Source organism: Cannabis sativa, chromosome 3, assembly GCF_029168945.1.
Source record: "Cannabis sativa cultivar Pink pepper isolate KNU-18-1 chromosome 3, ASM2916894v1, whole genome shotgun sequence".
Classification (NCBI taxonomy): Eukaryota; Viridiplantae; Streptophyta; class Magnoliopsida; order Rosales; family Cannabaceae; genus Cannabis; species Cannabis sativa.
Genome location: NC_083603.1, coordinates 66,060,277 through 66,086,145, shown reverse-complemented (window position 1 = coordinate 66,086,145; position 25,869 = coordinate 66,060,277). Strand labels below are relative to the sequence as shown.

At 35.7% G+C, this 25,869-nt stretch overlaps 2 protein-coding genes across 2 annotated transcripts; both read right to left on the bottom strand.

The window, feature by feature from the left end:
• Positions 1-12,003: 12,003 nt before the first annotated feature.
• Positions 12,004-14,151, bottom strand: LOC115709684 (presenilin-like protein At2g29900). The gene has a single exon (XM_030637851.2). It carries the CDS (start codon positions 13,954-13,956, stop codon positions 12,613-12,615), a length of 1,344 nt encoding a protein of 447 aa, XP_030493711.2. The 5' UTR covers positions 13,957-14,151; the 3' UTR covers positions 12,004-12,612.
• A 5,312-nt stretch (positions 14,152-19,463) lies between these two features.
• LOC133036242 (uncharacterized) lies at positions 19,464-20,627 on the bottom strand. The gene has a single exon (XM_061112762.1). It carries the CDS (start codon positions 20,625-20,627, stop codon positions 19,464-19,466), a length of 1,164 nt encoding a protein of 387 aa, XP_060968745.1.
• Positions 20,628-25,869: the final 5,242 nt, after the last annotated feature.

The window sequence follows — 25,869 nt, the reverse complement described above, 5'->3', positions numbered from 1 at the left end:
ATCTGAATTATACTTGATGGTAAAAATCCACTTACAACCAACTGTCTGATTTCCTTGAGGTAACTCAGTGACAACCCAAGTACCATTTTTCTCAAGGGCATTCATTTCTTCATCGACTACACTCTTCCATTTAGGATCTTTCAAGGCCTCATAAATGTCTGTGGGAATCTGAATAAGATCAAGAGAAAATACAAAAGCTCGGTACATAGGTGTTACTTTCCCATAAGCAACATACTTTTCAATGGGGTGATTGGTACAAGTTCTAACACCCTTTCGATGAGCAATAGGAAGGTCAAGATCATCAATAGTAGGAGAAACTAACTCATATGAGTCACAAAATCCTTACCTTCATGATTTTCAAGGTTGAGAGGGCTTTGATGAGTGTTTGAACAGCTCTTGTCTTGCATGTTGGCCTCTATATTCCCAACTTTCCTCCTGCTATAAACACGAAGTTCTTTGTTACCTACATTAAATTGTGCTTGAGTTTGAAGTGGTGGTGAGTTTGAAAGAGTGTTTGGATTTTTTGAGGAGGAAGGTGATGTTAGATTGAATGTAGAGAATGATGAATTTGATGTGTTTTCTGGAGACGGGTTGGATGTGTATTTTGGATTGATATCTGGTTGGATAGGGAAAAAAGGCAAGGAAGGAAAAAGTTGAGCACTTTGATGTTAGTGCGCCATAACATTAGATTGAGGAAAAACAGCTTGATGATTCTGAAGAGTTTCCCAAAACTGATATTCATGTGAATGCTCCCCCTGGATACCAGATTTGGAAAAGAAAGATTGATGTTCAAAATATGTGACATCCATAGTGTCATAAACCCTTTTTGAAATTGGGGAGTAACATTTGTACCCTTTTTGTGTGTTGGAATAACCGATGAAGATACACTTGTGAGATTTTTGATCAAGTTTTGTTCGGTTGTGATCATAAACATGAACAAAGGTTGTACATTCGAAGACTTTGAATGGAAGATCTGAAGAAAAAGCTGACATATGAGGGAATGTTGCAAGTAACAAATTTCTTAGGGCTTTGAATTGTAATACACGGCTAGGCATACGATTGATGAGGTAGGTGGCTGTGAGTAAGGCTTCCCCCCAAAACTGTTTAGGAATATTATTTGAAATCATGATAGATCTAGACACTTTAAGAAGATGCCTATTTTTTTCTTTCAGCCACTCCATTTTGTTGCGGAGTATCAACACATGAAATAATGTAAACAATTCCTTGATCTAACAAGTATAGACCAAGTATAGAGTTGAAACATTCCTTTCCATTATCAGTTTTCAAGATTTGAATCTTTTGGTTAAATTGATTTTGAATCATGGAATGAAATTTTTGAAAAATGAAAGCAGTTTCAGATTTTTTTTTCATAAGGAAGGTCCATGTTGTCCTAGTATGGTCATCAATAAATTATACAAACCATCTAGATCCATTAATATTTGTTACTTGCGATGGTCCTCAAATATCACTATGTATCATTGAAAAAGATTGGGAAGATTTGTAAAGAAGACTAGGGTAAGAGTTTCGAGTATATTTAGCAAGTTGGCAGACTTCACAATAAAAGAATTTTGATCTATTGTGGACAAATAACTGAGAGAACAATTTTTCAAGATAACCAAAATTTGGATGTCCAAGTGAAAAATGTCACAACATGACGAGATTTTCATTCAAAACAGACACAGAATTGAAAACTGAATCTAAATTAGAGTACTTACCACAACTTGATGTATGAACTTGTTTACTTTTAGAAGAAGCCTTGAGAATATAGAGCCGATCATGCATTTCAGCACTGCCAATCACCTTCTCCGAGCCATCAACCTGAAATTTACAAAGATTTAGATAGAATTTAGTTACACAATGTAGATCTTCAGTAAGTTTACTTATCGAAAGAAGATTGCAATTCAGTTTAGGGATAAATAGAAAAGATGAAAGGAGAAGGTCATCTGATAATGTTACATAACCAGTCCATATCACTGGTGTGAGAGAACCATCAACAATTCTAACTGTTTGGGAATGAGAACATGGTTTGAAGGTGGTGAAGACTTGGAAATCACCTGTCATGTGGTCAGAAGCCCCTGAATCAACTATCTAAGTACTGTTGTTGGAGGCAGCAGTAAACGTGTGAAATGTAGAACCTTGATGACACACTATACTGGCATTTTCCTCAGTTAAGGGTGTTTTTGGCTTCTGCATAGACTGTCGAAGAGGATTCATTGAATTGAAACAAAAAAAAAATGAATTTAGAGAAAAAAACTTAGCCAAAGAAACAATTAGTTGTAGCGAAGAACTCAACGAAGAACCCTAGATGAAGAGTCACATTCGAAGTAAGGAGTGTCAGGGAGGAAGACGTCGAAGAAACGATAGCCAGAGATGGCTCACACGCCCACACGTGGGTGACGCGTGGGTGATGACAACGGCGGCGCGTGTGGCTCATGCGTCGATGTTCTGGACCACGAACTTTAGGGTTTTGCCGATCGGGGCTATGGGAAGCTTTTTGGATAGGAGGTGAGATTAGAAGAGGAATGTAAACCAGATATATAAGATTGGACCCCAAAGAACTAAACCCTAATAATTTTAAAAAAAGGGCAAAAAGAAAAAATGATTTTTTTACTACAAATGCTTTGATACCATGTAGTAATTTGTGAATGATACTTCTAATCTGTTATTATTGATGAAAATGTGGCCTTTATATAGGTTGATTACATAGTATAATTAGGCAACAATCAAGAAAATTAGAAAAAAAGAAAAAACCTAAACTAAGCTGTCAAATACACACTAAATATAGCTGTACAAATAACTCTAACTATTTACAAAGATATTTCAACATTATCCATACCAGGAGCAAGTAAAAATAATGATTCCATCAATGACCTCGCATAATTACATTCGAAGGCATGCAAAACGTGATCGATATTTTGAAAAATTAAAGGTAATCCAGATTATTGTGCAAGTGATCAAACCAATAATTGAAGATGAAGATGAGATAACTAAAGCTTCAAATTTAAATGAAATGGACAATATCAGAGATCTAATTGCAAGTTTAATGGGACATAATTAAGATATATTCATGTGTCTTTCCTTTTATTTTATTTAAGTTATATTGTCTTTTATCATATTAAATTTGAATTATTTGTTATGATTAAAATTTATAATAATATAAAAATATTTAATAAATAATATATATGTAGATTTGTATTATTAGGAGTAGTAAAAGTCTAATTTATTATTTTATTATATGATATTTATCTTTTTGTAGGTATAATGGTAGACGCTCGGGACCAAGTTAATATTATTTTTTTTTTCATTTTTGTGTTAAGCTTATTCATTTTTTTTAATAAATGATTTATTTATTCTATTATTTTTATTTTTAAAAATACCACTAAATAAATAGATATAAATTTTTCTTTGTAAGATTAAACAAAAAGATTCGCAAATAAAAGTGCTAATGCTTTTAAATATTTATATATAAAAAAAAATAATAAATTAGACTCATAATAATAATAATAAAAATCTACATGTATATTATTTATTAAATATTTTTAAATTATTATAAATTTTAATCATAACAAATAATTCAAATTTAATTTGATAAAAGACAATATAACTTAAATAAAATAAAAAGAAAGACACATGAGTATATCTGAATTATGTCCCATTAAACTTGCAGTAATCAGATCTCTGATATTATCCATTTCATTTAAATTTGAAGCTCTAGTTGTCTCATCTTCATCTTCAATATTAGTTTGATCACTTGCACAATAATCTGGATTATCTCTAATTTTTTCAAAATGTCGATCACGTTTTGCATGCCTTCGAATGTAATTATACAAAGACATTGATACAATCACTATTTTTACTTGCTTCTGGTGTGGAATATTAGGCATATCTCTTAATATTTTCTATCTTTTCTTCCATACATATTTAAAAAAAATTAAATATTATAAGAAAAAAATTATCGTAATTTGTAATATAATAAAAAATAATTATATATATTAATATGCATAAATTTATTAAAATAATTTAGATAAAAAATATCATACAAATTTTAGTAATTGTATATTTAACAGCTATTTAATCATTTAGTTTACCAAACACTTATATACAACTTTTTCAACTCACAGCTGTTTTAAATATATTTACCAAACATTCAATGGCCTTTTCTCTCAGCACAGCTACAACTATTTTTTCTCATAGCACAGCTACAACTACTTTTTTCCACAGTACAGCTGTGCCAAACTGGCCCGCAAGTACAAGACATGAAACAACATGTGGAGGACGGGGATGCCTGGTGCACACTATAGGAGGCCGAGGGAGTGGTGAAGGTGTAGGCATTGTGGGAGTTATGACCGAGGTAGGTGAAAGAACAAGAGACTTGTCAGAACATGTATCAGGCGCAAAGGATGTGACAGAATATACCAACAAATCATCATCCTCCCCTTGACAAGTAGGAGTAGTTGATGATGCTGAGATCAGGACAATAACACCTATACCCTTTCTGAAGACGAGAATAACCAAGAAAGACACACTTTAATGCCTTAGGGTGTAATTTGGTGACATATGGACGGGCATCGCGAGCAAAATAAATAATGTCAAATACTCGAGGAGCAACTTGAAACAATGACTTACTAGGAAGAAGAATTTTAAATGGGATACCCATGAAGTTTACAACATTTGTTAATTGTGTGTCCAACAACACCACAGTGATGGCAAGTAATTTTAGGGCGACTATATTGTGCAGCACTAGCAAAATTTCGAGGATTAGGATTAGAATCAGACGGGGAAACAGAATGAGGAGGAAGAAGACTACGCTGCCTCTCTTCTTGAATAATAGCTGAGTAAGCCTTGTTAACATTGGGCAATGGATCCTCCATTATAAGTTGAGATCGAGCAGCACTGTAAGATTCATTAAGGCCAACAAGAAATTCAAGAAGACGATCATGTTCTTAATAATCCAAGATAGTCTTCATAGCTCCACAAGTACAAATGGAAACAAGACGATACTCCTTAACCAGATCCCAAAGAGAATTGAGTCGTGTAAAATAAGTGGTAACAGTAGTAGCCCCTTGATTGAGAGTCTGCATCAACTGCTTCACTTCAAAAACCCTAGGTCCATTATATTGATGAAATCAATCATGAAGTCCATTCCAGATCATAACTGTATCACTAAGATACATAATACTATCAGCAATGTTATTGGAAAAGGAATGGAGAATCCATGAGATCACCATTATGTTGTAACACCGTTAAGCATCAAAGTCTTCGTGTGAAGTATCGAGTCGTGGAATCTGACCGTCAACGAACTTAAGCTTGTTCTTAGCCATGAGGGCAACTGTCATCCACCAGTGCCAAGAACTATAGTTCTCACCACCGGTGAGAATCTTAGCCACAAGACCCGCACCTGAATGATGAAAACTAGCAAGAAAATAGGGATTTCTTGAATCATCACAAGAAAGTCGAGCAATAGAGTCGACATTAACAGAGGAATTTGTTTTTGAAGCACCTCTAGAACGAGTCTGCAGCATCGTGCGACTAAATCAAAGAAGAAAGGAGAAGAAACGAAAAAAAAAAAATCAAACTAGGATGGAAACCTAGAGCTCTGATACTGTATTAGCTCATACAGCCACATAAATAGAAGAATGAATTTATTAGTTGGAAAAAGAGCAGTTACAAGGTATTTATACCTATACAAGAAGAATACGACTCAACCTAACTAAGTGTAACTAAAACTAACTGTAACAATCACTTTATTGTTAATAGTATTTGAATCCAACAAAAGCTATTAAACTGGCATCTTCACATTGGTAATCACAATTAAGAAATCGTTTCTTTATTCTTAATGGCATCCTCATGTGTATCATTATTTGCCTTAGGATGTCATTTCCTATCTCATATATTAACATTTAAGGATCGTGAAATTGTAAAGCTAAAAAATTCTCAAAAGATTTGTTTAGTTACTGATGCAATGTAGCTATTAGTTATTGTTGACGGTAAGAATTCGTCAACTAAACTCTAATTAGAAAATAAAATGCAAAGGAGTGAAGATGAAAAGTTTAAGATAAAGTCAGAACATTAATGGAGAAAATTGATGTTGTATTGAATCTCTAAACTCCCTTACAAATGATTATTTGTCAACCCCTTTCTCAAATGAAGAGAGGGGTATTTATAGAGAGCTCTAATGGCTCCAAAATACAAGTGGTCCCAAAATTAAGGGACAAAATTTCTTTTGTACCATGAGGGTCAGCGTGTCTGATGGGTAGTAGAGTAGTGTTGGTTGGATGTCAGCTTGTACCTAGAGTTAGATAAATAGTGTCTCTACTGCTTGTACTTGCTGTATTCGTTGTACAACCACCTTCTCTCTTTAGGCTTTATTGGAGGTGTACTAGCTTTAACAGACTCATCATTGGTCGTACATCCCTTTGGTATTCTTTCCATCACCACCTATGCTTATGATGAGGGAGCAACACTTGGTAATTTGGCTAAGTGTTGAGAGAGGGAATAACACTTGGGTGGCGTTTGGTAACACTTTTGTTTTTTAATTTTAAAAACAGAAAAATGAAAATAGATTTTTTTGTTTTTAAAATTTTATTTTCAAAAAACAAAAATGTGTTCTATAACTACTTTTGTTTTTAAATTTTAAAAACAGAAAACAAAAGTGTGTTCTGTAACCACTTTTGTTTTATAATTTTAAAAACAGAAAACAAAAGTGTGTTCTGTAACTATTTTTATTTTTCAATTTTTAAAACAAAAAACATAAATTTTGATTTTTTTTTTCTTTTTTTAAATAAAAAATAATGAATATCATTTATTTTTATTTTTAAACAAATATATAAAAATTATAAAAAAAAATCAAATAAAAAATACTCATTAACATTTTTAAATAACTTCAAATAATTTAAAATCACGAAACTCATTATCTAAGCGACAAAGTCATAATAAAATATGAACTAATAATTGTCTAATCTTGAAGAAAACTATTAAAAAAGTTCTAATTGTTAATAATCTTCACTCATTATCTTCATCGTCGATTTGCTCTCCATATATGATCAGCGATTTCATCACGGACATTAGCCATTTCACGAAGTTGATCTATTGAAATGCTAAACTCAACACTATCATTCAAAGTTTCGTGGGTGCTTTGTATAGTAGCATCTTGTACTTCAGAAATGTCTTCATCTCTATCAAAATATACGTCTTTTTCTGCATTTGTCCTTATAAAATTATAAATTCCACAACAAGCAATCACAATGTACTTCTATATTTTTAGATCATAGAAAGGCATTTGCTTTAAAATAGGAAAGCGAGCCTTTAATACGCCAAAGCACCGCTCGATGACATTTCTCAAAGACGAATGTCAATAATTGAACAACTCCCTTTTTCTTGAAGGATTACGATCTGCATATTGATTCAAATGATATCTTTCTCCTCGATATGGGGAAAGAAAACCAGGCATGTTTGTACATCCAGAATCAACCAGATAATATTTTCCTAAACAATGTTAATTGATATTAATTTTCATATAAATATTAATACAAAATAATGTCAATAAACATAATAAGTTTGATAACACTTACCGTTGGGTGGAACTGGGAATTCATAATCTGAGTTTGTGGCACACATCATAAATATAGACATATCATAAATATAGTACACACATCATGTTAAGACAAAGCACATAAGAAATCTTAAGCCAAATCATTTCATATACAAAATAAAGCAAGGCCCAGCAATAATTACCACAATGCAATTTCAGTTCCCCCAGTGTCTACTTGTAAGTGTACTAAGTCTAAATAATTGCAACAAGAAAACATCTCATCTGCATCAGCTCTGATGTTATTTATTGGGGGAGTTTTTTGCTGCCTTGCTAGCTTAATAGGAGTAAAGGAGTTTGTGCTAAAAATAGTTTTGTCAGTATCATACAATCTGTTCTAGACATCTGGGTTACACTAACTTCTACTAATGCCATCTTTATTCAAACTCAAAGAGATAAGCAATACTGAAATAAAGTGCAAACTGTCAATAGAAAGATATAATATGAAATCTAACTAATGAAGAAGATATAATATAATTAAAATAGATAAGCAACGATATATGCAAATGCAACGATATATGGCTAAGCACCATAAAAAGCCATAGTGGGATCTTATATGTTCGTAAAAGTGAGTTGTAATACACTAGGAGAGGTATTAGGCAGTAATGTGGTGAACTGGCTTTGTGAGTGAGTGGAGGGGTGTTTTTCATTTCCTTATTTTGGGTGAGCATTACTTCTATATCTGGTTTGAGCTGGTTTGGGGTTTATGCTAGAACTTGGTAATTCTCAGCATCAATAGAGAGCTTCGGCTCTCCTCCCTTGTAGAGACTTGGTCTCCTTTTTTCCTTTTCATTCAATAATAGCTCACCATTTCAGTTCTTCACTTGCTGCTATTTCACTTACTTCTCTGTTATTTGTGCTGGTTTTCTACTGGATTGCTACTGTCTATTGATGTCAGAAGGTTCTTATCAGAAATCAAGAATGTAATTGATATTGTTAAGAATAAATAGATTCTGAGACTAATAGTGATAATACACACTTAACAGTTCTGCTCTTATAAAAACTAGAAAAAGACAAAGCTAGACACGTCAAACTTAAAAACACTTATCAAAAACTCGTAGAACATGCATAGTTCTAACCAATCCGACCCTCTAAAAAGACTGGTATTATTTTAGTCATGTACTCATGCAATGGAGTAAAAAGCATATACTCAAAAGTTCCATATCAAAAGATACATACATCAAGAGTGCTGGTTCCCCATGTTGTATACACAACAACTTGAACGCAGAGTACATGGTTATGCACCGGCAATAATATAGCATCCAGAATATCCTGATTTTCATCTCAAACTCAAGTTTCAATACTCAAAAAAAGCAGATTAAAAAATAAAGACCTATGTCCTTAAAAACATTCAAAACAGCTTAGAAACTTATACAACCACCCACATGCAAAATATCTCATTCCATCCCCAAAAAATGCTATCGAAGAAAAAAAAAAAAACAGACCAATGAAGCAAGCAAACATAACCCACCTAACAAAAAACAGGTCAGAAAGCGATAATAATGAAAAATAATTTTGACAAAAAAAGAAAAGAAGAAAAACAGAAAAGCCTTCAAAATTAATTTTGACAAAAAAAGAAAAGAAGAAACTCATAATATTTTAGTTTTCAAACATCACAAAGTACAACCAGAGACGTGGTCACTCTAATTTCCTTTCATCGAAGTAACCATATCCACATCACATTCACATACCACTCTTTCCTTTTAAACCAACGAAACCAAAACTCACTCATTTAATTAGAAAGATAGAAATCATCTTCTTCCTCCTTTCCCCCCAAATTAAATTGAGAGAATTATATTTACAACAAGTAGTATTTGTTAGTTACTAACTACAAATATTATTCAGTGTAAATCTCAATGGCTCAAACCATGTTACTAAGCTCTACCTGTGTCTCTAACTGTCATGTGGTTGATCTAAAGAGAGACCCTTTACTTCAAATCCGAGTTCAGAGACTCAAAATTAACATATTCTCTCAAACTCTCACTTACAATCCACTCACCTCTTCTTCCAAATCTCCTGCAATTTCCACTGTTTTTGCTCTCTTCAAATCGAAGACCAAAGCATATTGAAGTAGCATATTAACTCAAAGTCTAATAGAATCGTTACTACTGTATATTGAAGTGGGACCAAATCAAAAGGTTACATTAGGGGAATCAAACATTAACATTTCAAGGAAATCAAAGTGCCCACTAACGTCATAAAAAAAATTAAATAATATTCACTATTAATTCTCCTAAATAATAATTTGCTGATCATTTAGAAAGCAAACCAAATTACGCAGTAGTCCTAATGAGATCAATGGATGTAACAAGAATCTTGTTCAATTGTATATGAATTGCCTCAACGACTACAACAGCATTATAAATGAAGGTAAAACCCATAAGCTATGAAAAGATCAAAGCTATAAAAAAAACCCAAAATAATAAGACTAACCCAATTGCTGGAGAGAATATGACTGAAGACCCAAAAAAGAACATTGACATTGAAGAAGAAGAGGAAGTTAGCAGATACAATAACCACCCATAAAGGATGAAGCACCAAAATCAACCAAAGGCAATCAAATCAACCAAAAACCCAGAATTCCACATATATTTCCAACAATATATATAATTATAAAAACCAATGCTTGATCTAGGGTTCAAACTGGCCTTCCGTAGTTCCAATCTAACCCGAGAAACCAAATCCAATTATAATAATGAACAAAAACAATACAAAACAACCAAAATAGGAAACGCAAGAGAGAGATACCTGATTGAGCGTGGTCGGACCTTGGAGCGATCTTCGAATCTTGAAGAAAATAGTAAAAGAGCTGAAACCAGAACCCGTCCCTTATTGACTTAGTCAAGTCTCAAGATCTAGGGCACAATAACATCAACATCAACCGGAAGAAGAGGACCAAAACTCAAACCAAGACTGAGAGAGGAGAGAGAGAGAGAGAATGTGTGTGTGTGTGAGTTTGTAAGTGAGAGAAAGAAGAGTAATCTGTTAATGGCAAAGTAAGAATTACCTGGTGAAGCTAGCCATGGAAGACTCTGAGTTGAGGAAGTGATCGAGAGAGAGAGAAGCAAAATGAAAAAAGTGTTTTTAAAAATTTTTAAAATCATCAAAAATCTGTTTTTAAAATTTACTTCATTTTGTTTTTTAATTTTAAAAGCAAAAATTGAAATGGAGTTACCGAACATGATTTTTATTTGTTTTTTAAAATTTTTGATTAAAAAAACAAAAAACCATTTTTAAAATGGTTACCGAACGGGGCCTTGGTATTTTAGCTAAGTATTAAGAGAGGGAGCAATACTTGGTATTTTGGTATTTTGGCAGAGTGTTGGAAGAGGGAGCAACACTTGGTAATTTGACTAAGTGTTAAGAGAGGGAAGCTCCCTTGGTACATGTGGAGAGTAATGGGAGTGAGGAGCTCCCTTGGTTGGATAGGGAGCAAAGGGGAGAGATAGGGAGGGAGCGGGGAGCTCCCATGGTTGAACAGGGAGCAACGGGGAGAAAGAGGGAGGAAGTGGGGAGCTCCCTTGATTGAATGGGGAGCAAAGGGGAGAGAGAGGAAGGGAGCCGGGAGCTCCCTTGGTTGAACGGGGAGCAAAGGGGAGAGAGAGGAAAGTAGCGAGGAGCTCCCTTAGTTGAATGGGGAGTAATGAGGAGAGAGATGGAGCGAGGAACTCCTCACATGTGGAGCTCAACCTGTGCCTTGGCTCCTCCTCGTGCTAGCTCTTCCTCTCGTGTGGTGTCTCACCTTGCTAGTTGGCCTCCCATGTTCTTGCCCATAGACTTTTACTTAATTGCATTTTGAGATCTTTCCTCTGTTTAATCATGTGGCCTCCAAAATTTATACTTAGTATATTTTAGGGGTCAACACACATACACGTTTTTAGTGTATTTTAGGATTTTCTCCCCATTAATCTAAAAATCTCCAAAAATTACACTTACCAATTTTTGGGGGTCAACAGTTATGTTTAATATTTGTTGTATTTTATCTTTAGCCCAGGTGTCAATATTAGAGTTAGTATTGCAACTCATGTGAGACAAGTCAGCCGTGTACTATTTAATCAACTCATTGAGGTTCATTTTAATTTTTGAATAACAGATTTTCTCAAAAGCTTATTTCTCTCACTCTCTATTAACTTTTCTACTTCTATTTGTTTCTATTTGTTTCTCTCCTGGTTGTTCTATCAGTTCTTGAGAATAATACCACTGATTTGACTTGATATCATCTAATGATTTACCTAGCATCCATATCTTAGCCTAAATTATACTAGTTACAATTGAAAATTATCTCGTATAATGAAAATTTCTGAGTTCAAATTTCACATAGATAATAAGAATCGGCAAAAGTATCAACACTAGTGTCTAAGCATAAGCCAAATACATATCAGAATATACTTAATGCTCAAAACCAGTAACAAGGATAAGGAAAATACCTCTTAACATGCATTGGCAGCTAGAACAATCAATATCTTGTGGACTGGTACATATCCAGTATAAATGACATGCTAATATAGATGTACATATCCAGTATAAATGACATGCTAATATAGATTAGAGCTTTATATGTCTGCATTCTTACTTCTGAGAGGTGAATAGTTAAACAAGAACAATAAGGTGCTCAAGGTCCTTATTCCTTGTCCCAAGTTTTCATAAACGGAACCCGCGGATTGTCTCCTTGTTGCTTCTTCACATGCTTATAACTAGCAGCAGCACTACAATTAAATAAAACTATGTGCAATCAAACAAGTCTCATTTCCTCCAATTACCCAGTAGCTTCCGCTGTCATTGGTTTCTAAATCAGTCTCTGGAGAATGAAACATTCATTCTCTGGTTGTTGAAACAGAGAGTCTCAAAGTTGTTGACTTTAATAAATTTGACAACGTTAGAAAACCTAGTAGACTAAATAAAATCTATATATAATATGAAAGCAACTGATACAAAGTTGTATAGGTTGCAAGACTTAATCATCAGTTTCACAATATGATAATTTTTGCTTTCAGCATCAAACGTCAATAAAACTGTTCATATATCTAGAACATCAAGAGATTCAAAGAACATCCTACAACGAAAGCTTCAAGCAGAAACCGGGTCAAGAAGTAAAATAATACACCCAGTAGTACAGACACTGGAAGAGCTGGCAAAGCTTTCTGGTATACAGCCAATAGCACCAAAGTGATACCCAGACCAGCCACAATTGCAAGATAACACGCATAAACTGTCATAAAATCGTACATTGCTGCCCTCCCTACCAACACACTGTAGAAGATGAAGTCTCCTAAGCCCAGCTTGATTGCACCAGATGAAGCCAACCCAATTCCCTCCAACACTAAATTCTCAACTGTGGCACCATTTTCTTCCTGAGCAATACGTGGGACGTTTATTCTTTGCTGAAGTAATGGAACAACAAGCTCTGAATTTATGTCTACCACCTGCCCCTCTTCAGCTCGCACCAAGCTTGTAACATTATGTTGACTGAGATTTGAATTGGAATCTGAAATCTCATGACTCTCACTCACATTCAAACTGGAATTTATCCGATGATTCTCACTCTCATTTCCAACCAAAACAGAATTTGTGCTTATATTGGAATCATCCCCACTACTTGAAATGTCATTCCTTCTATCTCTCCATACCCTTCTATGAACCACACGACCATTTAAACCAGAATCATCATGAGTCACCGGCCGGGCCTCATACACCAAAGCAGGAATATCCTCATCTCTAGATATTGCAAGCTCAACTAAGATTCTTAATGGCCCAACAGGCAGCAAAACCGCAGCAAGATCATAAAGTGACATAGCAACTAAGAGCGCCCAAGTAGTCCATTCAGGTAAAAGAGTAAACCAATAAGCAACCAGCATTCCAATGACAACTAAATATCCTTGTGTCACAAAAATTGCCATTTTTGACATGAAAACAGCTAAAACACCCACCACAGCAAAATTAAACAAAACTACTAAAAATGTGACACAATCTATAGGGATACTAAAATCTTGGAGCAGAAAAACAGCTATTTGACCACCCATAAACATCAAAACAAGAAAAGAAGAGAAACCCATGTAGAATTTCAAAAATCTAGTACATCTTAGATAGAAAAGGAGGACCAACACGAAGGTGACAACAGTAACAACTGCCACAAACACAAGAGAGTTCAAAAGGGCACCTACGAATTTGTCCCAGGAGGAATCTGAGCTCACTTCTGTGTATGCCATGGTGGCCATTGTACTGAAGCTGGCAGAGGAAGAAGTATCCGAGCTGAGAACGGAGACCAAAATGACCACCATGAACATGCATATTGAGACTGGAGTGACAATTCTGACAATCTCCTCCCCTAAAGAGTCGAGAATGTTTGTGGGTCTTTGGTTCTCGGCCATCGGTGTTCGATAGTTGGATCAATGTTGGTTTTGGGGGGTGTTTTGGTGGAAGAGAAAGTCTTCGGACTTTTAGTTGGAACCGTAGGCACGGCGGACTATATCCCTATTTACACCAAAAATCCCCAATCTAACCTTTTTTTTTTTTTTTTTTAATAATTTGCTGCATACAAATTTAAATTTAACTTTTAATTATAAATAAATGACGGTAATAATATTAAGTTATATTTTGAAACTTTATAAGTAACCGTTAAATGTCAAATCATTTTTTTTATTGATATATTTAAATTAATTTTTTTAAAAAAGAAATAAAAACTCATGACTTGGACCATTCAAAGATCTCCAAGTGTCAATTTATTTAATATATTTAACAATCAGGTACTTACGGAGTTCTAAAAATATAACCTAACTATTATTGCCACCAAAAATTAAACTTAGGTATTTATTTACAACTGAGAGTTAAATTTAATTATTTATGCCGCAAATTACTCTTTTTTTCTCATTTCAATATTTTTTTTTTTATGAATCAGTATAAATTTTATTGCTCACAACAATGTTTATACAATCTATAAACACCTTGGCAAAGTTTGCTAAGGCCTTGGTATATCTATCTATACATAAACTTTACAAGTTGTTAAACCAAATCTCATCTTTTTGACTAACTTTCTTAGGCCATACAAAGATGACTCTTTGCTTTACATTCTCTTTGATTTTGGCAGTTAGATGTACCCAAATAGGCTCCTTTCCTTGCCAAATTAGCCCATTCCTCATTTTCCACACATGGTAAACAAGGCTGGCTAAACAAGCAGCCATCACTTCCCTTGAAAACTTGCTGGTTTTGGTTCGATTAATCCACTTGGAGACTTGGTTTAGCTCTGCCGTGGCCTGCCCTCCCCAGCCAAGCCATTGAGCGACTTCCATTAGACATTGCTTTATTTTACTGCACTCAAAAAATAAGTGATTAACAGTTTCTACACCATTGTTGCACAACAAACAACTTGAACAATCAATGATGCCAAATCTATGTAATCTTTCCCTTGTTCTTAATCTTCCTTGAAGTGCCAACCACAAGATAAAACGATGCTTGGGTATGTTGAAACGACCCCATACTTGTACAACCCAATACTTCCTATCTTGAGGAGGACAAAGCAGTCTATAACCTGCTGTTATTTGGTATTCTCATTTCAATATTAATTATCAAAATAAGGTTAATTAAGATTTTCGCGCCTCAAACTTTACATGTATCAAATTATGCTCCTTGAGCTTTGAAGACCATTAAAAATTCTCTTGAACTATTGATATTGTTAGATTTAAGAACTTTTGTCTAATTTTAATAAGAAAAGTCTAACATAAATAAAAGTTCAAGAGGCATGATTTAGTACATGTCAAAGTTTGAGGGGTGTGATTTAGTAGTTATCAAAGTCTAGGGAGCATGATTTAGTACATCACAATCACTGAATTAGTATAATTGAATGAAATTGGATAAAAATCTTTAAATCCAACAATTTCAATAGTTTAGGGAGAATTTTTAACGGTCAGAAAATTCAGAGAGCATGATTTGGTATATGTCAAAATTCAAGGGCCAAAAATCCTAATTAGTCTCAAAATAATATTGATAATATAATTTTGTAAATTTAAATATAAATATATAATATATTTTAATTCTAGAAAAAAAAGAATTAAATTATTATTAATATTGAACAATGACCATTTGAGTGAACAAAATTGCATAAGTCATAAAGAAATATTGAAAAAATATTCAATCAAACTAGTTCACATTCATATATAATATTGTTTATAAAATAAATAATACAATATTAGAATTAAATTGTGATATAAAATACATTATTAAGTAAATAATATATAAGGTAAATTAATATTTTGTGACATAAGAAATGTTTTGTTTTTTTTTTTTTTTTTTTTTTTTTTTGATGAATCAGAGAATTTGTATTACTCATAACAAAGTTTTTACAAACTAATTGCACCTTTTCAAAGGCCAAGAATAACTATACATGTATTAGTTGACTATAATTTCTTATTTACAAACAACTACAACTTATGAAACCATTCTTTGTCTTCTTCATTTACCCGTTTTGGCCAACAAAGTGTCACTCGCTGCTTTACTGTATGCTTGATCTGCTGACTCAACAGGTCTGGTTGCACCTGGTTTTGACTCCATATTTTGGCATTTCGGGCACACCAAATCATGTACACCAGACCAGTAATACACGCTGCAAAGATAAGCTTCTGAAACTTGCTCATTTTTGCTCTCCCAATCCACCTGAGCAGTCAGGGTAACTCTGTAGCAGAAGCATGCCAATTCAGCCATGCTTTCACTGCTAGTAAGCATTCTGCTGCAATTGGACAGTCAAAAAATAGATGGTGACATGTTTCTACATCCTGGCAACAAAGAACACATATTGTATCTTGAGTGATTCCAATCCGAGCTAACCCATCCTTTGTTTTCAATCTCTCTTGGACTGCAACCCATGCTATGAAACTGTGTTTGGGAGTATTCAATCTCCCCCATATCTGTTGACTCCAACTCACTTTCTCTTGATTTGGTCTCAGCAAAAGGTAACCTTGAGCAATACTATAAGGAGAATGGATAGATACATGGCCAGCACAAGCTTCCTTGAGAGTATCTTTCAGCAAAACAAGCCTTCTCCAATACCAGCTCCCTTGGATAGGAGGCTTGTATTGCCACCAATTCTCATCACAGATGTACACACAATGGATCCATTTCATCCAAAGACTATCTTCTTTGTTTGAAATGGCTCAAACGTATTTTCCCATTGCTGCAAGATTCCATTCATGAACTCTTTTGAAACCAAGTCCTCCACAGCTTTTAGAATAGCACAATTTCTCCCAAGCTATCACACCAGGACCCGTGGCTTTATCTTGCCCTGTCCATAGAAAATTTCTACAAATAGCTTCAATATCATGGACAATTTTCAAAGGCAAGATCATTACCTGAGACCAGTATGCATGAATGGATAAGAGGACTGAGTTGATCAAAACAACTCGGGCTACAAACGACAAGTTCCTCAATCTCCAAGTTCGGATTCTTACTGTCATTTTCTCCACAAGAGCAGAACATTCATTCTTAGATATCTTTTTAGCACAAATAGGCACTCCCAAATAATGAAAAGGCATCTGTTTTTGAATGAATCCTGAGGCATCCAGAATCCTAGTGACTTCAGTGCTTGCCATGTTACTACAATATATAGCTGATTTTTGGGGATTAGGCTGCAGACCCGATGATTGGCTAAAAAGTTTTAAGCCTTGCAGAAGGTAGTACACACTCTTGAAATCCCCATTACTGAAAAGAAGGACATCGTCTGCAAATGCTAGATGATTTATTTTAAGCTCCGAGCATCTCTCATGAAACTGAAAAATCCTCTTTTTTGCCAACAACTTTCAGAATTCTAGAAAGGTACTCCATACCAATTACAAAAAGGAGAGGAGACATTGGATCCCCTTGCCTCAGCCCCCTCTTAGCTTCAAAGAATCCGTGTACTGAGCCATTGAACATTATAGAAAATATTGGAGTTCTCACACAGTTCATAATCAACTAAGTAAAAGATAGTGGAAAATTGAGTGCCCTCAACATTTCTTCCACAAAGTCCCACTCTATAGTATCATAAGCCTTCTGTAGGTCCAACTTGATCAAACAATTAGCCTTTTTGGTTTTCCTCCCATAGTGCTTCACCAAATCCTGACAAATCATTATGTTGTGGCCGATGAATCGCCCTTGAATGAATCCTCCTTGGTTTTGAGAAATCAAACTAGGAAGAACAAGTCTAATTCTAGAACACAAAAGCTTCGTTGCAACTTTGTATATTACATTGCAACAAGCAATTGGTCTAAAATCTTTGGCCAAGGAAGGACATTTAACTTTAGGAACCATTGTCAGAATAGTGGAATTAATCTCCTTGAGGATCTTCCCTGATTCCAAGAATGAAGTAACTGCATTGTAAACATCATCTCCCACAAGGTCCTAGTTATCTTGGAAAAAGAAACTAGAATAGCCATCTGGTCCGGGAGCTTTATCTCCAGGTATCTCAAATACTGCCTTTTTAACTTCTTCTTTGGTAAAATTATTGACTAGCATAGCTACTTGTGCATGATCTAGAACCGGTCCTTCAAGAATGATCCTGTTAGAGATTTTCGTTCTGTTGTTCATCTGAGACCCAAGCAAGGACTTATAGTAGTTGATGAACACCTCAGTAATTTGATTAGGCTCAGTAACATGTACTCCGTCTTCTCTAACAATAGATAAAATCTGGTTTTGCCTCTGTCTCTGTTTGATGCTCGCATGAAAGAGAGCTGAGTTGCTGTCCCCTTTTTGTATCCAAGCAGCCTTGGCCTTCTGTTGGAGAAAGGAGAGATAATTCTTAATAGCAGTGTTATACTTCTCCCGGGCATTTGATTCTGCTTCATGTAAATCAGCATTCAACGGATCCTGTTGTAGCTTATCTTGGAGGTCATTTAGATAAGCTTTTGATTGTTCAAACTGAGCCTAGACATCCGAAAAGCCTTCTCTATTGATCTCTTTAAGAGTAGCCTTTAACTCCTTCAATTTGCTCATCAACTGATACATCCTAGTCCCTCTCTTTTCCTTTTGCCAGACTTCCGAAACCTTTTCAATATACTTAGGATGAGATGACCACATCCTAAAATACTTTTAAGGTTTTTCCCACTTTTCCATCTCGGGTGCAAGGATAAAACGCTGGACTGTGATCAAAGGTCCCTTCGTTCAAGTACATTGCCTCAGCATTTGGGTATTTATCCAACCACTCTTGATTGGCTAAAATTCTATCAATCTTGGAACATATTTTGTCTCGTCCTTGCTGTTTGTTCGACCATGTAAAGTAGCAGGCCGTTGCTTTGACATCTTCAAGTTGACACTGCTGAACACATTGTATAAAATCTGTATCAGAATGATAACAAACTCTATGTCCCACTCTTTCTTCTTTGGCTAATATAGCATTAAAATCCCCCATGACAAGCCAATTTTCCTTAGTTCTCAATCCACACAGATCAGCCCATAAAAGTTTCCTTCCCTCATTATCATTGGCCCCATACACCACTGTCAAATAGCTCTCAAAACTACCATCAAGTACTGAGATTCTCACATGCATCATTTAACTAGTGCATTTGAGAATATCAACCATAAATTTATTAGGATCCCACGCTATCACAATTTTACCCCCTTGATGCCAAGCTATATTCGATGAAAAGCACAAGCCCTTAGACACATTTAGGTACAAGGCTCCAAGCTTGTGAACCTTGACCCTAGTTTCGAGAAGACCAACAAAACCAGCTCTTTGAATGTTAATAAATTGCTTAATTAACTGTTGTTTCTGCTGGTTATTGGCTTCCCAAACATTTTTTTTTTTTGATAAATCAGCAAGATTATTATTGATCCACAAACTATTCAATACAAATACAATGAAAGAGCGCCTTTACATGTAAAGACCTCAACAAAAATAATTTCACATTTTTTTTTACAACTTGTAAAACCATTCTCTATCTTTTTGACCACTCTTTTTAGGCCAAACTAGCTCCACTCTATGCTTAATACTATTCTTAATTCTTTGTACAATGATATCTTTGTTTTCTATGTTGTTGTTCCACACAATGTCATTTCTTACAAACCAAATGGAGTAGACTAAATGTGCAATAGCTGCTGCCAAAACTCTTTTTTCTATCTTGCTGATTTTGCTTTTGTGTATCCATTTGAGAAGCTTGTGGAGGTCATTTGCTTGTGTTCTCCAAGACAGCCAATCCTTGATTTTCTCCACACAATATTGGGCTAATGGGCACCTGAAAAATAAATGTTCAGATGTTTCTTCCTGCTGCATACAGATCGGACATTTTGTATCAACTATGTTCTGAAATTTTGTGAGCCAATCCCTTGTTTTGAGCCTTTTCTGCACAGCTAGCCATAAGATAAAGCTATGCTTGGGGATGTTGAACCTTCCCCATACTTCATCACACCAATGTACCTTGCTTTGAATTGGACATAGCAAGCTATACCCTGCTGAGATTTGGAACTTACTCTGTGTGAACTGCTGCACTGCAGTGAATTGCTTGAGCTTGTCCTTGGCTGCCACTACCTGTTTCCAATACCAGCTCCCATGGCTTGGAGCTTGGTATCCCCACCAATCTCCATCTTTGAGATACACACTATGTATCCATTTTACCCAAAGATTATCTTCTTTATTTGCCAAAGCCCACACATACTTAAACAGGGCTGTTATATTCCATTCCTCTATTTTCCTCAAACCCGATCCTCCTTCTGATTTGGCTTGACAGATTCTATCCCATGCTACAGAGCCACCACCTTGCATCATGTGTTGGCCTTTCCAAAGGAAAGCCCTACATATGGATTCTACTTCATGTATCACCTGTTTGGGTAGTTTGAATATTTGACACCAATAGGCATATATAGCTGACAGTACAGAATTAATGAGCACAATTCTACCAGCAAAAGACAAGTTTCTAGTGCTCCAACTTTGGATTCTAGCTGTCATTTTTTCAATTAGAACTACACATTCTTGCTTTGAAATTTTTTTAGCACATATGGGGACACCAAGGTACCTTAATGGAGTGCTTTGCCTTGAGAAACCTGATACTTCTAGGACTCGGTTGACTTCATAATCTTCCATATTGCTGCAGAATATGGCAGACTTGGCTCTGTTTGGTTGCAATCCTGAGGTAGATTAGAAAAGCTTCAATCCTTCTAGCATAAGGACAATGCTTCTGTAGTCTCCTCTGCAGAAAAGTAGTACGCCATCAGCAAAGCTCAAATAATTAATTCTGAGCTCCTCACATCTTTCATGATAAGCAAATCCCTCCTTGTTGCCAACTTTCTTTAGAATTCTTGTCAGATACTCCATACCAATGACAAAGAGAAGGGGTGATAATGGGTCTCCTTGACGTAATCCTCTCTTTGATTCAAAGAATCCATGAAGAGATCCATTGAAAAAAAGAGAAAATTTTGGCGTTCTAACACAATTCATCACAAGAGTGATAAATTGATCAGGGAAGAGCAAACCCTTAAGAAACTCTTCAAGAAAATCCCATTCGATAGTATCATAAGCTTTTTGCAAATCAAGCTTGATCATGCAATTAGCCTTCTTGGATTTCCTTTCATAGTGCTTAACCAGGTCTTGGCAGATCATGATGTTGTGCGCTATGAATCTCCCTTTGACAAAACCCCCTTGATTCTGAGCCACAATATCAGGAAGTATATGTTTTAGTCTCGAGAAAATGATCTTCGTAGCAGCTTTATAGACCACATTGCAGCATGCAATCGGCCTAAAATCTCCTAGTGTGTTCGGGCATCTGACTTTTGGTATAATTGTGAGGGTTGTGCAATTGATTTCCTTTGAGAGCTTTCCAGTGTGGAGAAAGGATTTAACAGCCTTGCAAACATCCTCTCCAACTAAATTCCAGTTATCCTGAAAGAAGTAACTAGAATATCCATCTGGCCCGGGTGCTTTAGCTTCTGGAATGTCAAAAATGGCTTGTTTGATCTCAGCATCGGTTATTTCTTGTAATAATATCTCCCTGTGTTGACTTGTTACCCGTGGACCATCTCTAAGTACATTAGAAATGGTTTTCTTCCTGTTGATCATTTTGGTGCCAAGGAGTTGTTGAAAATATCTGAGGAACTCTTGTGTGATGCTATCTATATCTTCTATTCGGTTTCCCTGAGAATCCACAATAGAAAGTATTCTATTTTGGACTCTCCTTGATTTAATGCTAGCATGAAAAATGGCTGTGTTATCATCTCCATCTCTAGTCCAAGTCGCCTTAGCTTTCTGCATTAGGAAAGATTGATAATCGTTATGTGCTTTGGAGAACTCATTCCTGGCAGTTTTCTCCTCTACCTGCAGCAACACATTCATCGGGTCTAACATGAATTTGTGTTGGTGTTCCTCCAGTAATAACTTTGTTCTTATGACTGCTGCTTGCAAATCTGTGTACCCTGCTTGATTAATCTGTTTGAAGACCGGTTTCAAAGCTTTAAGTTTAGTCATGAGCTGATACATAGTAGTCCCCTGGTAATTAGCCTCCCAAACTGCCTTCACTTTGCTGTCAAACTCAGAGTGAGATTGCCACATTTTAAAATACCTAAAAGGTTTTTTCCCATTATGTAGCAGTTTATGAAATGTGACAATGGCCGGTGTATGATCAAATACCCCTTCACTCATAAAAATTGCTTCAGCACCTGAGAAAAGATCCTGCCAACTCTCATTGGCCAATACTCGATCCAGTTTAGCATAAATTCTAGCTTCTCCTTGCTGATTATTGCCCCATGTGAAAAACTTCCCACTGCTTTTTACATCTTCCAATTGGCAAAAAGAAACACAATCTCTAAACAAAGTGAGATTATGCTCCTTAACTTTAGAGCCAACTCTTTCTTCTTTTTCTAAAACTTCATTGAAATCCCCCATTACTACCCAAGGTAGATGAGAAGCAATTGCTTTTAAATCCTGCCACAATATCCTTCTACCCTCTTCATCATTAAAACCATAAACAAAAGTAACAAGAAAATTCTTACCATCAATAGTAGATACTTGTAGATGGATTAATTGGCTTGTACATTTGATTATGTTGATGGAGAAGGAATTTGGATTCCAAGCCACTACCATTCTTCCACCTTTATGCCATGCTATATTACTAGTAAAACACCATCCCGAAAACACATAGGAGTACAAGGCTCCAAGCTTGGAGGCCTTGATTCTTGTCTCAAGGAGCCCCACAAGACCAACATTTTGAGTATGAATCAATTGCTTGATTAAACTCTGTTTTTGTTGGTTATTGGCCCCTCGGACATTCCAAGATAAAATTCTATCCATTCAAAAGAGGAGGTTCTCCCCCCTCCCCCTCTCTTTTCTCGGTTTGCATCATGTAAATTTGGGAATTCCTCCATGAAATTTTCTTCTTGCAGCACAGTGAAAGAATTCTCAATACCAGTAGCAACATTCTTGTCCTTCCCTTTTAGTTTCCCACCTTTACTAACCAGCTGAAATCCATCAGTTGTTGCTGGTTTTTCCACATGTACAGGCTCCTTTCGTTCCTTGGCAACCCACTGCTGGTGTTTCTGTGTGCCTTGTGTCTTTCTACAGTCTATAGTCTTATGTCCCAGGCCCCTACAATTGTTACAAACTGTAGGTTTCCACTCGTATTTGATTCCCACTTTTGCCATTCCTCCATATTCGTCTTCAAACTCTATAAATTCAGGCAACTCTTGATTCATAAATTCAGGCTCCCTGAACATTCCAAACTATGATTCTATCCATTACCAAAAGAGGGAACTCCCCCCCCCCCCCTCTGGTATTGTCCATTACTGTACCTGCTACATCAGCCACGGGTCCTGCTCCAGCAATCTCACAATCACCATTTCCAAACTCTTCATTATCAGCTAGTGCCTGGAACCCATTCTGCACCTTTGTGGTCGAGACTTGTCCATACTCTTTGACTCTTTTTCCCTTACTCACTGCCTGAAAACCTTCAGGATCAATAACAGGATTAACTTTCCTATGATCTTCTTTGATAACCCATTCCTGTTTTGCCTTGTTAGCATTCCTGCAGTCCTCAGTTTTATGTCCTAAACCAGAACAGTTTGAACACGTGATAGGCTTCCATTCATACTGGATTCCCACATGACAAGCCGACCCATACTCATCTTCAAATTCCAATAAGTTTGGAAGCTCTTGATTCATCTGAACCTCAATGAGAACCCTTGGAAAGTTCAGCCTCTCCCTCTCTCTTGTCACACTATCAACCATAATCGGTTTCCCAACTTGACCAACAATCTTAAATAGAGATTTTTGGCCCCAGTATTTGAGTTCAAGGTCCTCAAGATGCACCCAAATGGGAACTTGTTTCACATCCTCTTTCCTGAAATTTGTATTAGGATCCCAAGGTTTCATGATCACAGGACGTTTATTGAAAAAGATGTAACCTCCATTTAACACTTGATCCCTAATCTCCATTGTGTTGAACCGAATTAGAAAAATACCAAAGGCAAGCATTTTCACCCTGTCAACCTTATCAGTCCAAATTCTTTTTTGCAAATCCTTCCAAAATATGCAGAGGGGGATTAGACCCTAAAACATAGCATACAATGGAAGGACTCCAAAAATTAACCTCATCTTCAATATATTCGAAATTAATTTTGACCTTATTAGGCCTCTCAGATCTAACAAAAGACTGTTCTAAATTCTTAACAATAGATCCAGATCGCAGTACAGGAGGGATTGAGGACATACCTTGACCCAAGCTACTGTTACATTGGTTATTCGCGTGCACAAACTGCAGAAAAACTGACCTAGCCTCCTCCGTTCGCTTGATCTCATTCAGTGATGCAATAGGAGATAAAGGAGCTCAAAATAAATCTGAAAACCCATCCGAGCGATTACTCTCAGCCATCACTTCCTCTGGTTCTTCATCTTCTTCAGAAAGCTCCAGGGGAGCAATTCCTAGAACAGCATCCATCTTCTTCGTCCGAATGACATCTGATTCCGTATTAGGGCCCTTCTTCCTTGGTTTGGAAACAGAAGCCTTCGATTTTCCATGTTGTTTCGACCTAGTTTTGGCCATGGCGCCAGCTTCAGCTACTAGAGAGAAAAACGACATAAGAAATGTTACATTATAGTGTAATAATATACATAAAATTGTAACATAATGAATTACACATTTGAATATTAGGTTTGTAACATACATACATTTGATAAAATATATTTAAGTGTAAAATTATATGTAGAAGTTATTGTTGACCTCGCTTCTGAACAACGATATGAAGTCTTTAAAGTGATAGTAATTGTAGATCAATTAATAATAATAAAGAGCGAAAAGAACACACATTGTTTATAGAGGTTCGACACCTCATAATAGTAATAGCTTACTCCACTTTTTATTGTATTACTTACAATGAATTACTAAGATCACAAGGTCCGGTCAGGTGAGTTTCTTAATAATCCCTTTTTTGCATTGATTTTTGTTATCCGCATTTCTGGCATTGGACACGTGGACTTCAGATTAGCTTTTAAGACCCATCAGTGGGACCCTCATTAAAGACAAAATGGGCCAAGCCTATTTGGGTGTTACCTTCCAGGAACATGTTGTGGTTCCACCCTCGCAAAGCCTTCCACCTTTAGTAAATCGAGCCCAAAAGATATGGTCGACACCACGAGACCGGAGAGGCAAGGCGATACGTTCCTAGAAGACCCTTCCGGTTACCTTTTATATTCTTGGACATAAATAAGGAAACTCCGATTGGCAAATTAATTACCCACAATTTGTGCATGCGGTGTTGACCAATTCAATCTCAATCCAATCCGCCTAGTTAGAAGATCGTCATCTCCATGGGCTAGACTTCATGAGAAAGCCCACGAATATTCTTTACTGTAAAGTCTCCAGTAGAGGGAAAAGGAAAACCTAATGTAATTCTCATACTACTATAAATGTTGGGTTTGTGCCCTAAATAAAACTCTATTTCAATGTAATCTCTTATATTCATTTATCAATAAAGAAACATATTTATTTTCATTAGTTATTGGGAAATTTGCGGAAAAAGTCCCCAAAAAGGTCACTTTGATGCAGATTAGTCCCCAACCTTCAAAAATAGCCGCAATAGTCCTCAAGGTCATGCTTTTTATTTCTCCGTTAGTCCTAATTTTAACTGAGCCATTTACTTTTTTAAAATTGACACGTGTCGAAAATTTATTGGTCCAAATTATTATTTTAATTTAAAAAAAATAAAAAAAAATAAATAAATTATTTTTACAATATTTTTTTCTTTTTCTTTTTTTTTTCTTTTTCTTTCTTTTCTTCTTCGTCTTCTTCCTCTTATTCTTCTTGACCAACTCTTAATCTCCTCCGCCATATGTAACGGCG

Coding starts and splice junctions, on each gene's coding strand:
- LOC133036242 (XM_061112762.1), bottom strand. CDS start 20,627: ATGGAAGATTATGAAGTCAACCGAGTCCTAGAAGTATCAGGTTTCTCA.
- LOC115709684 (XM_030637851.2), bottom strand. CDS start 13,956: ATGGCCGAGAACCAAAGACCCACAAACATTCTCGACTCTTTAGGGGAG.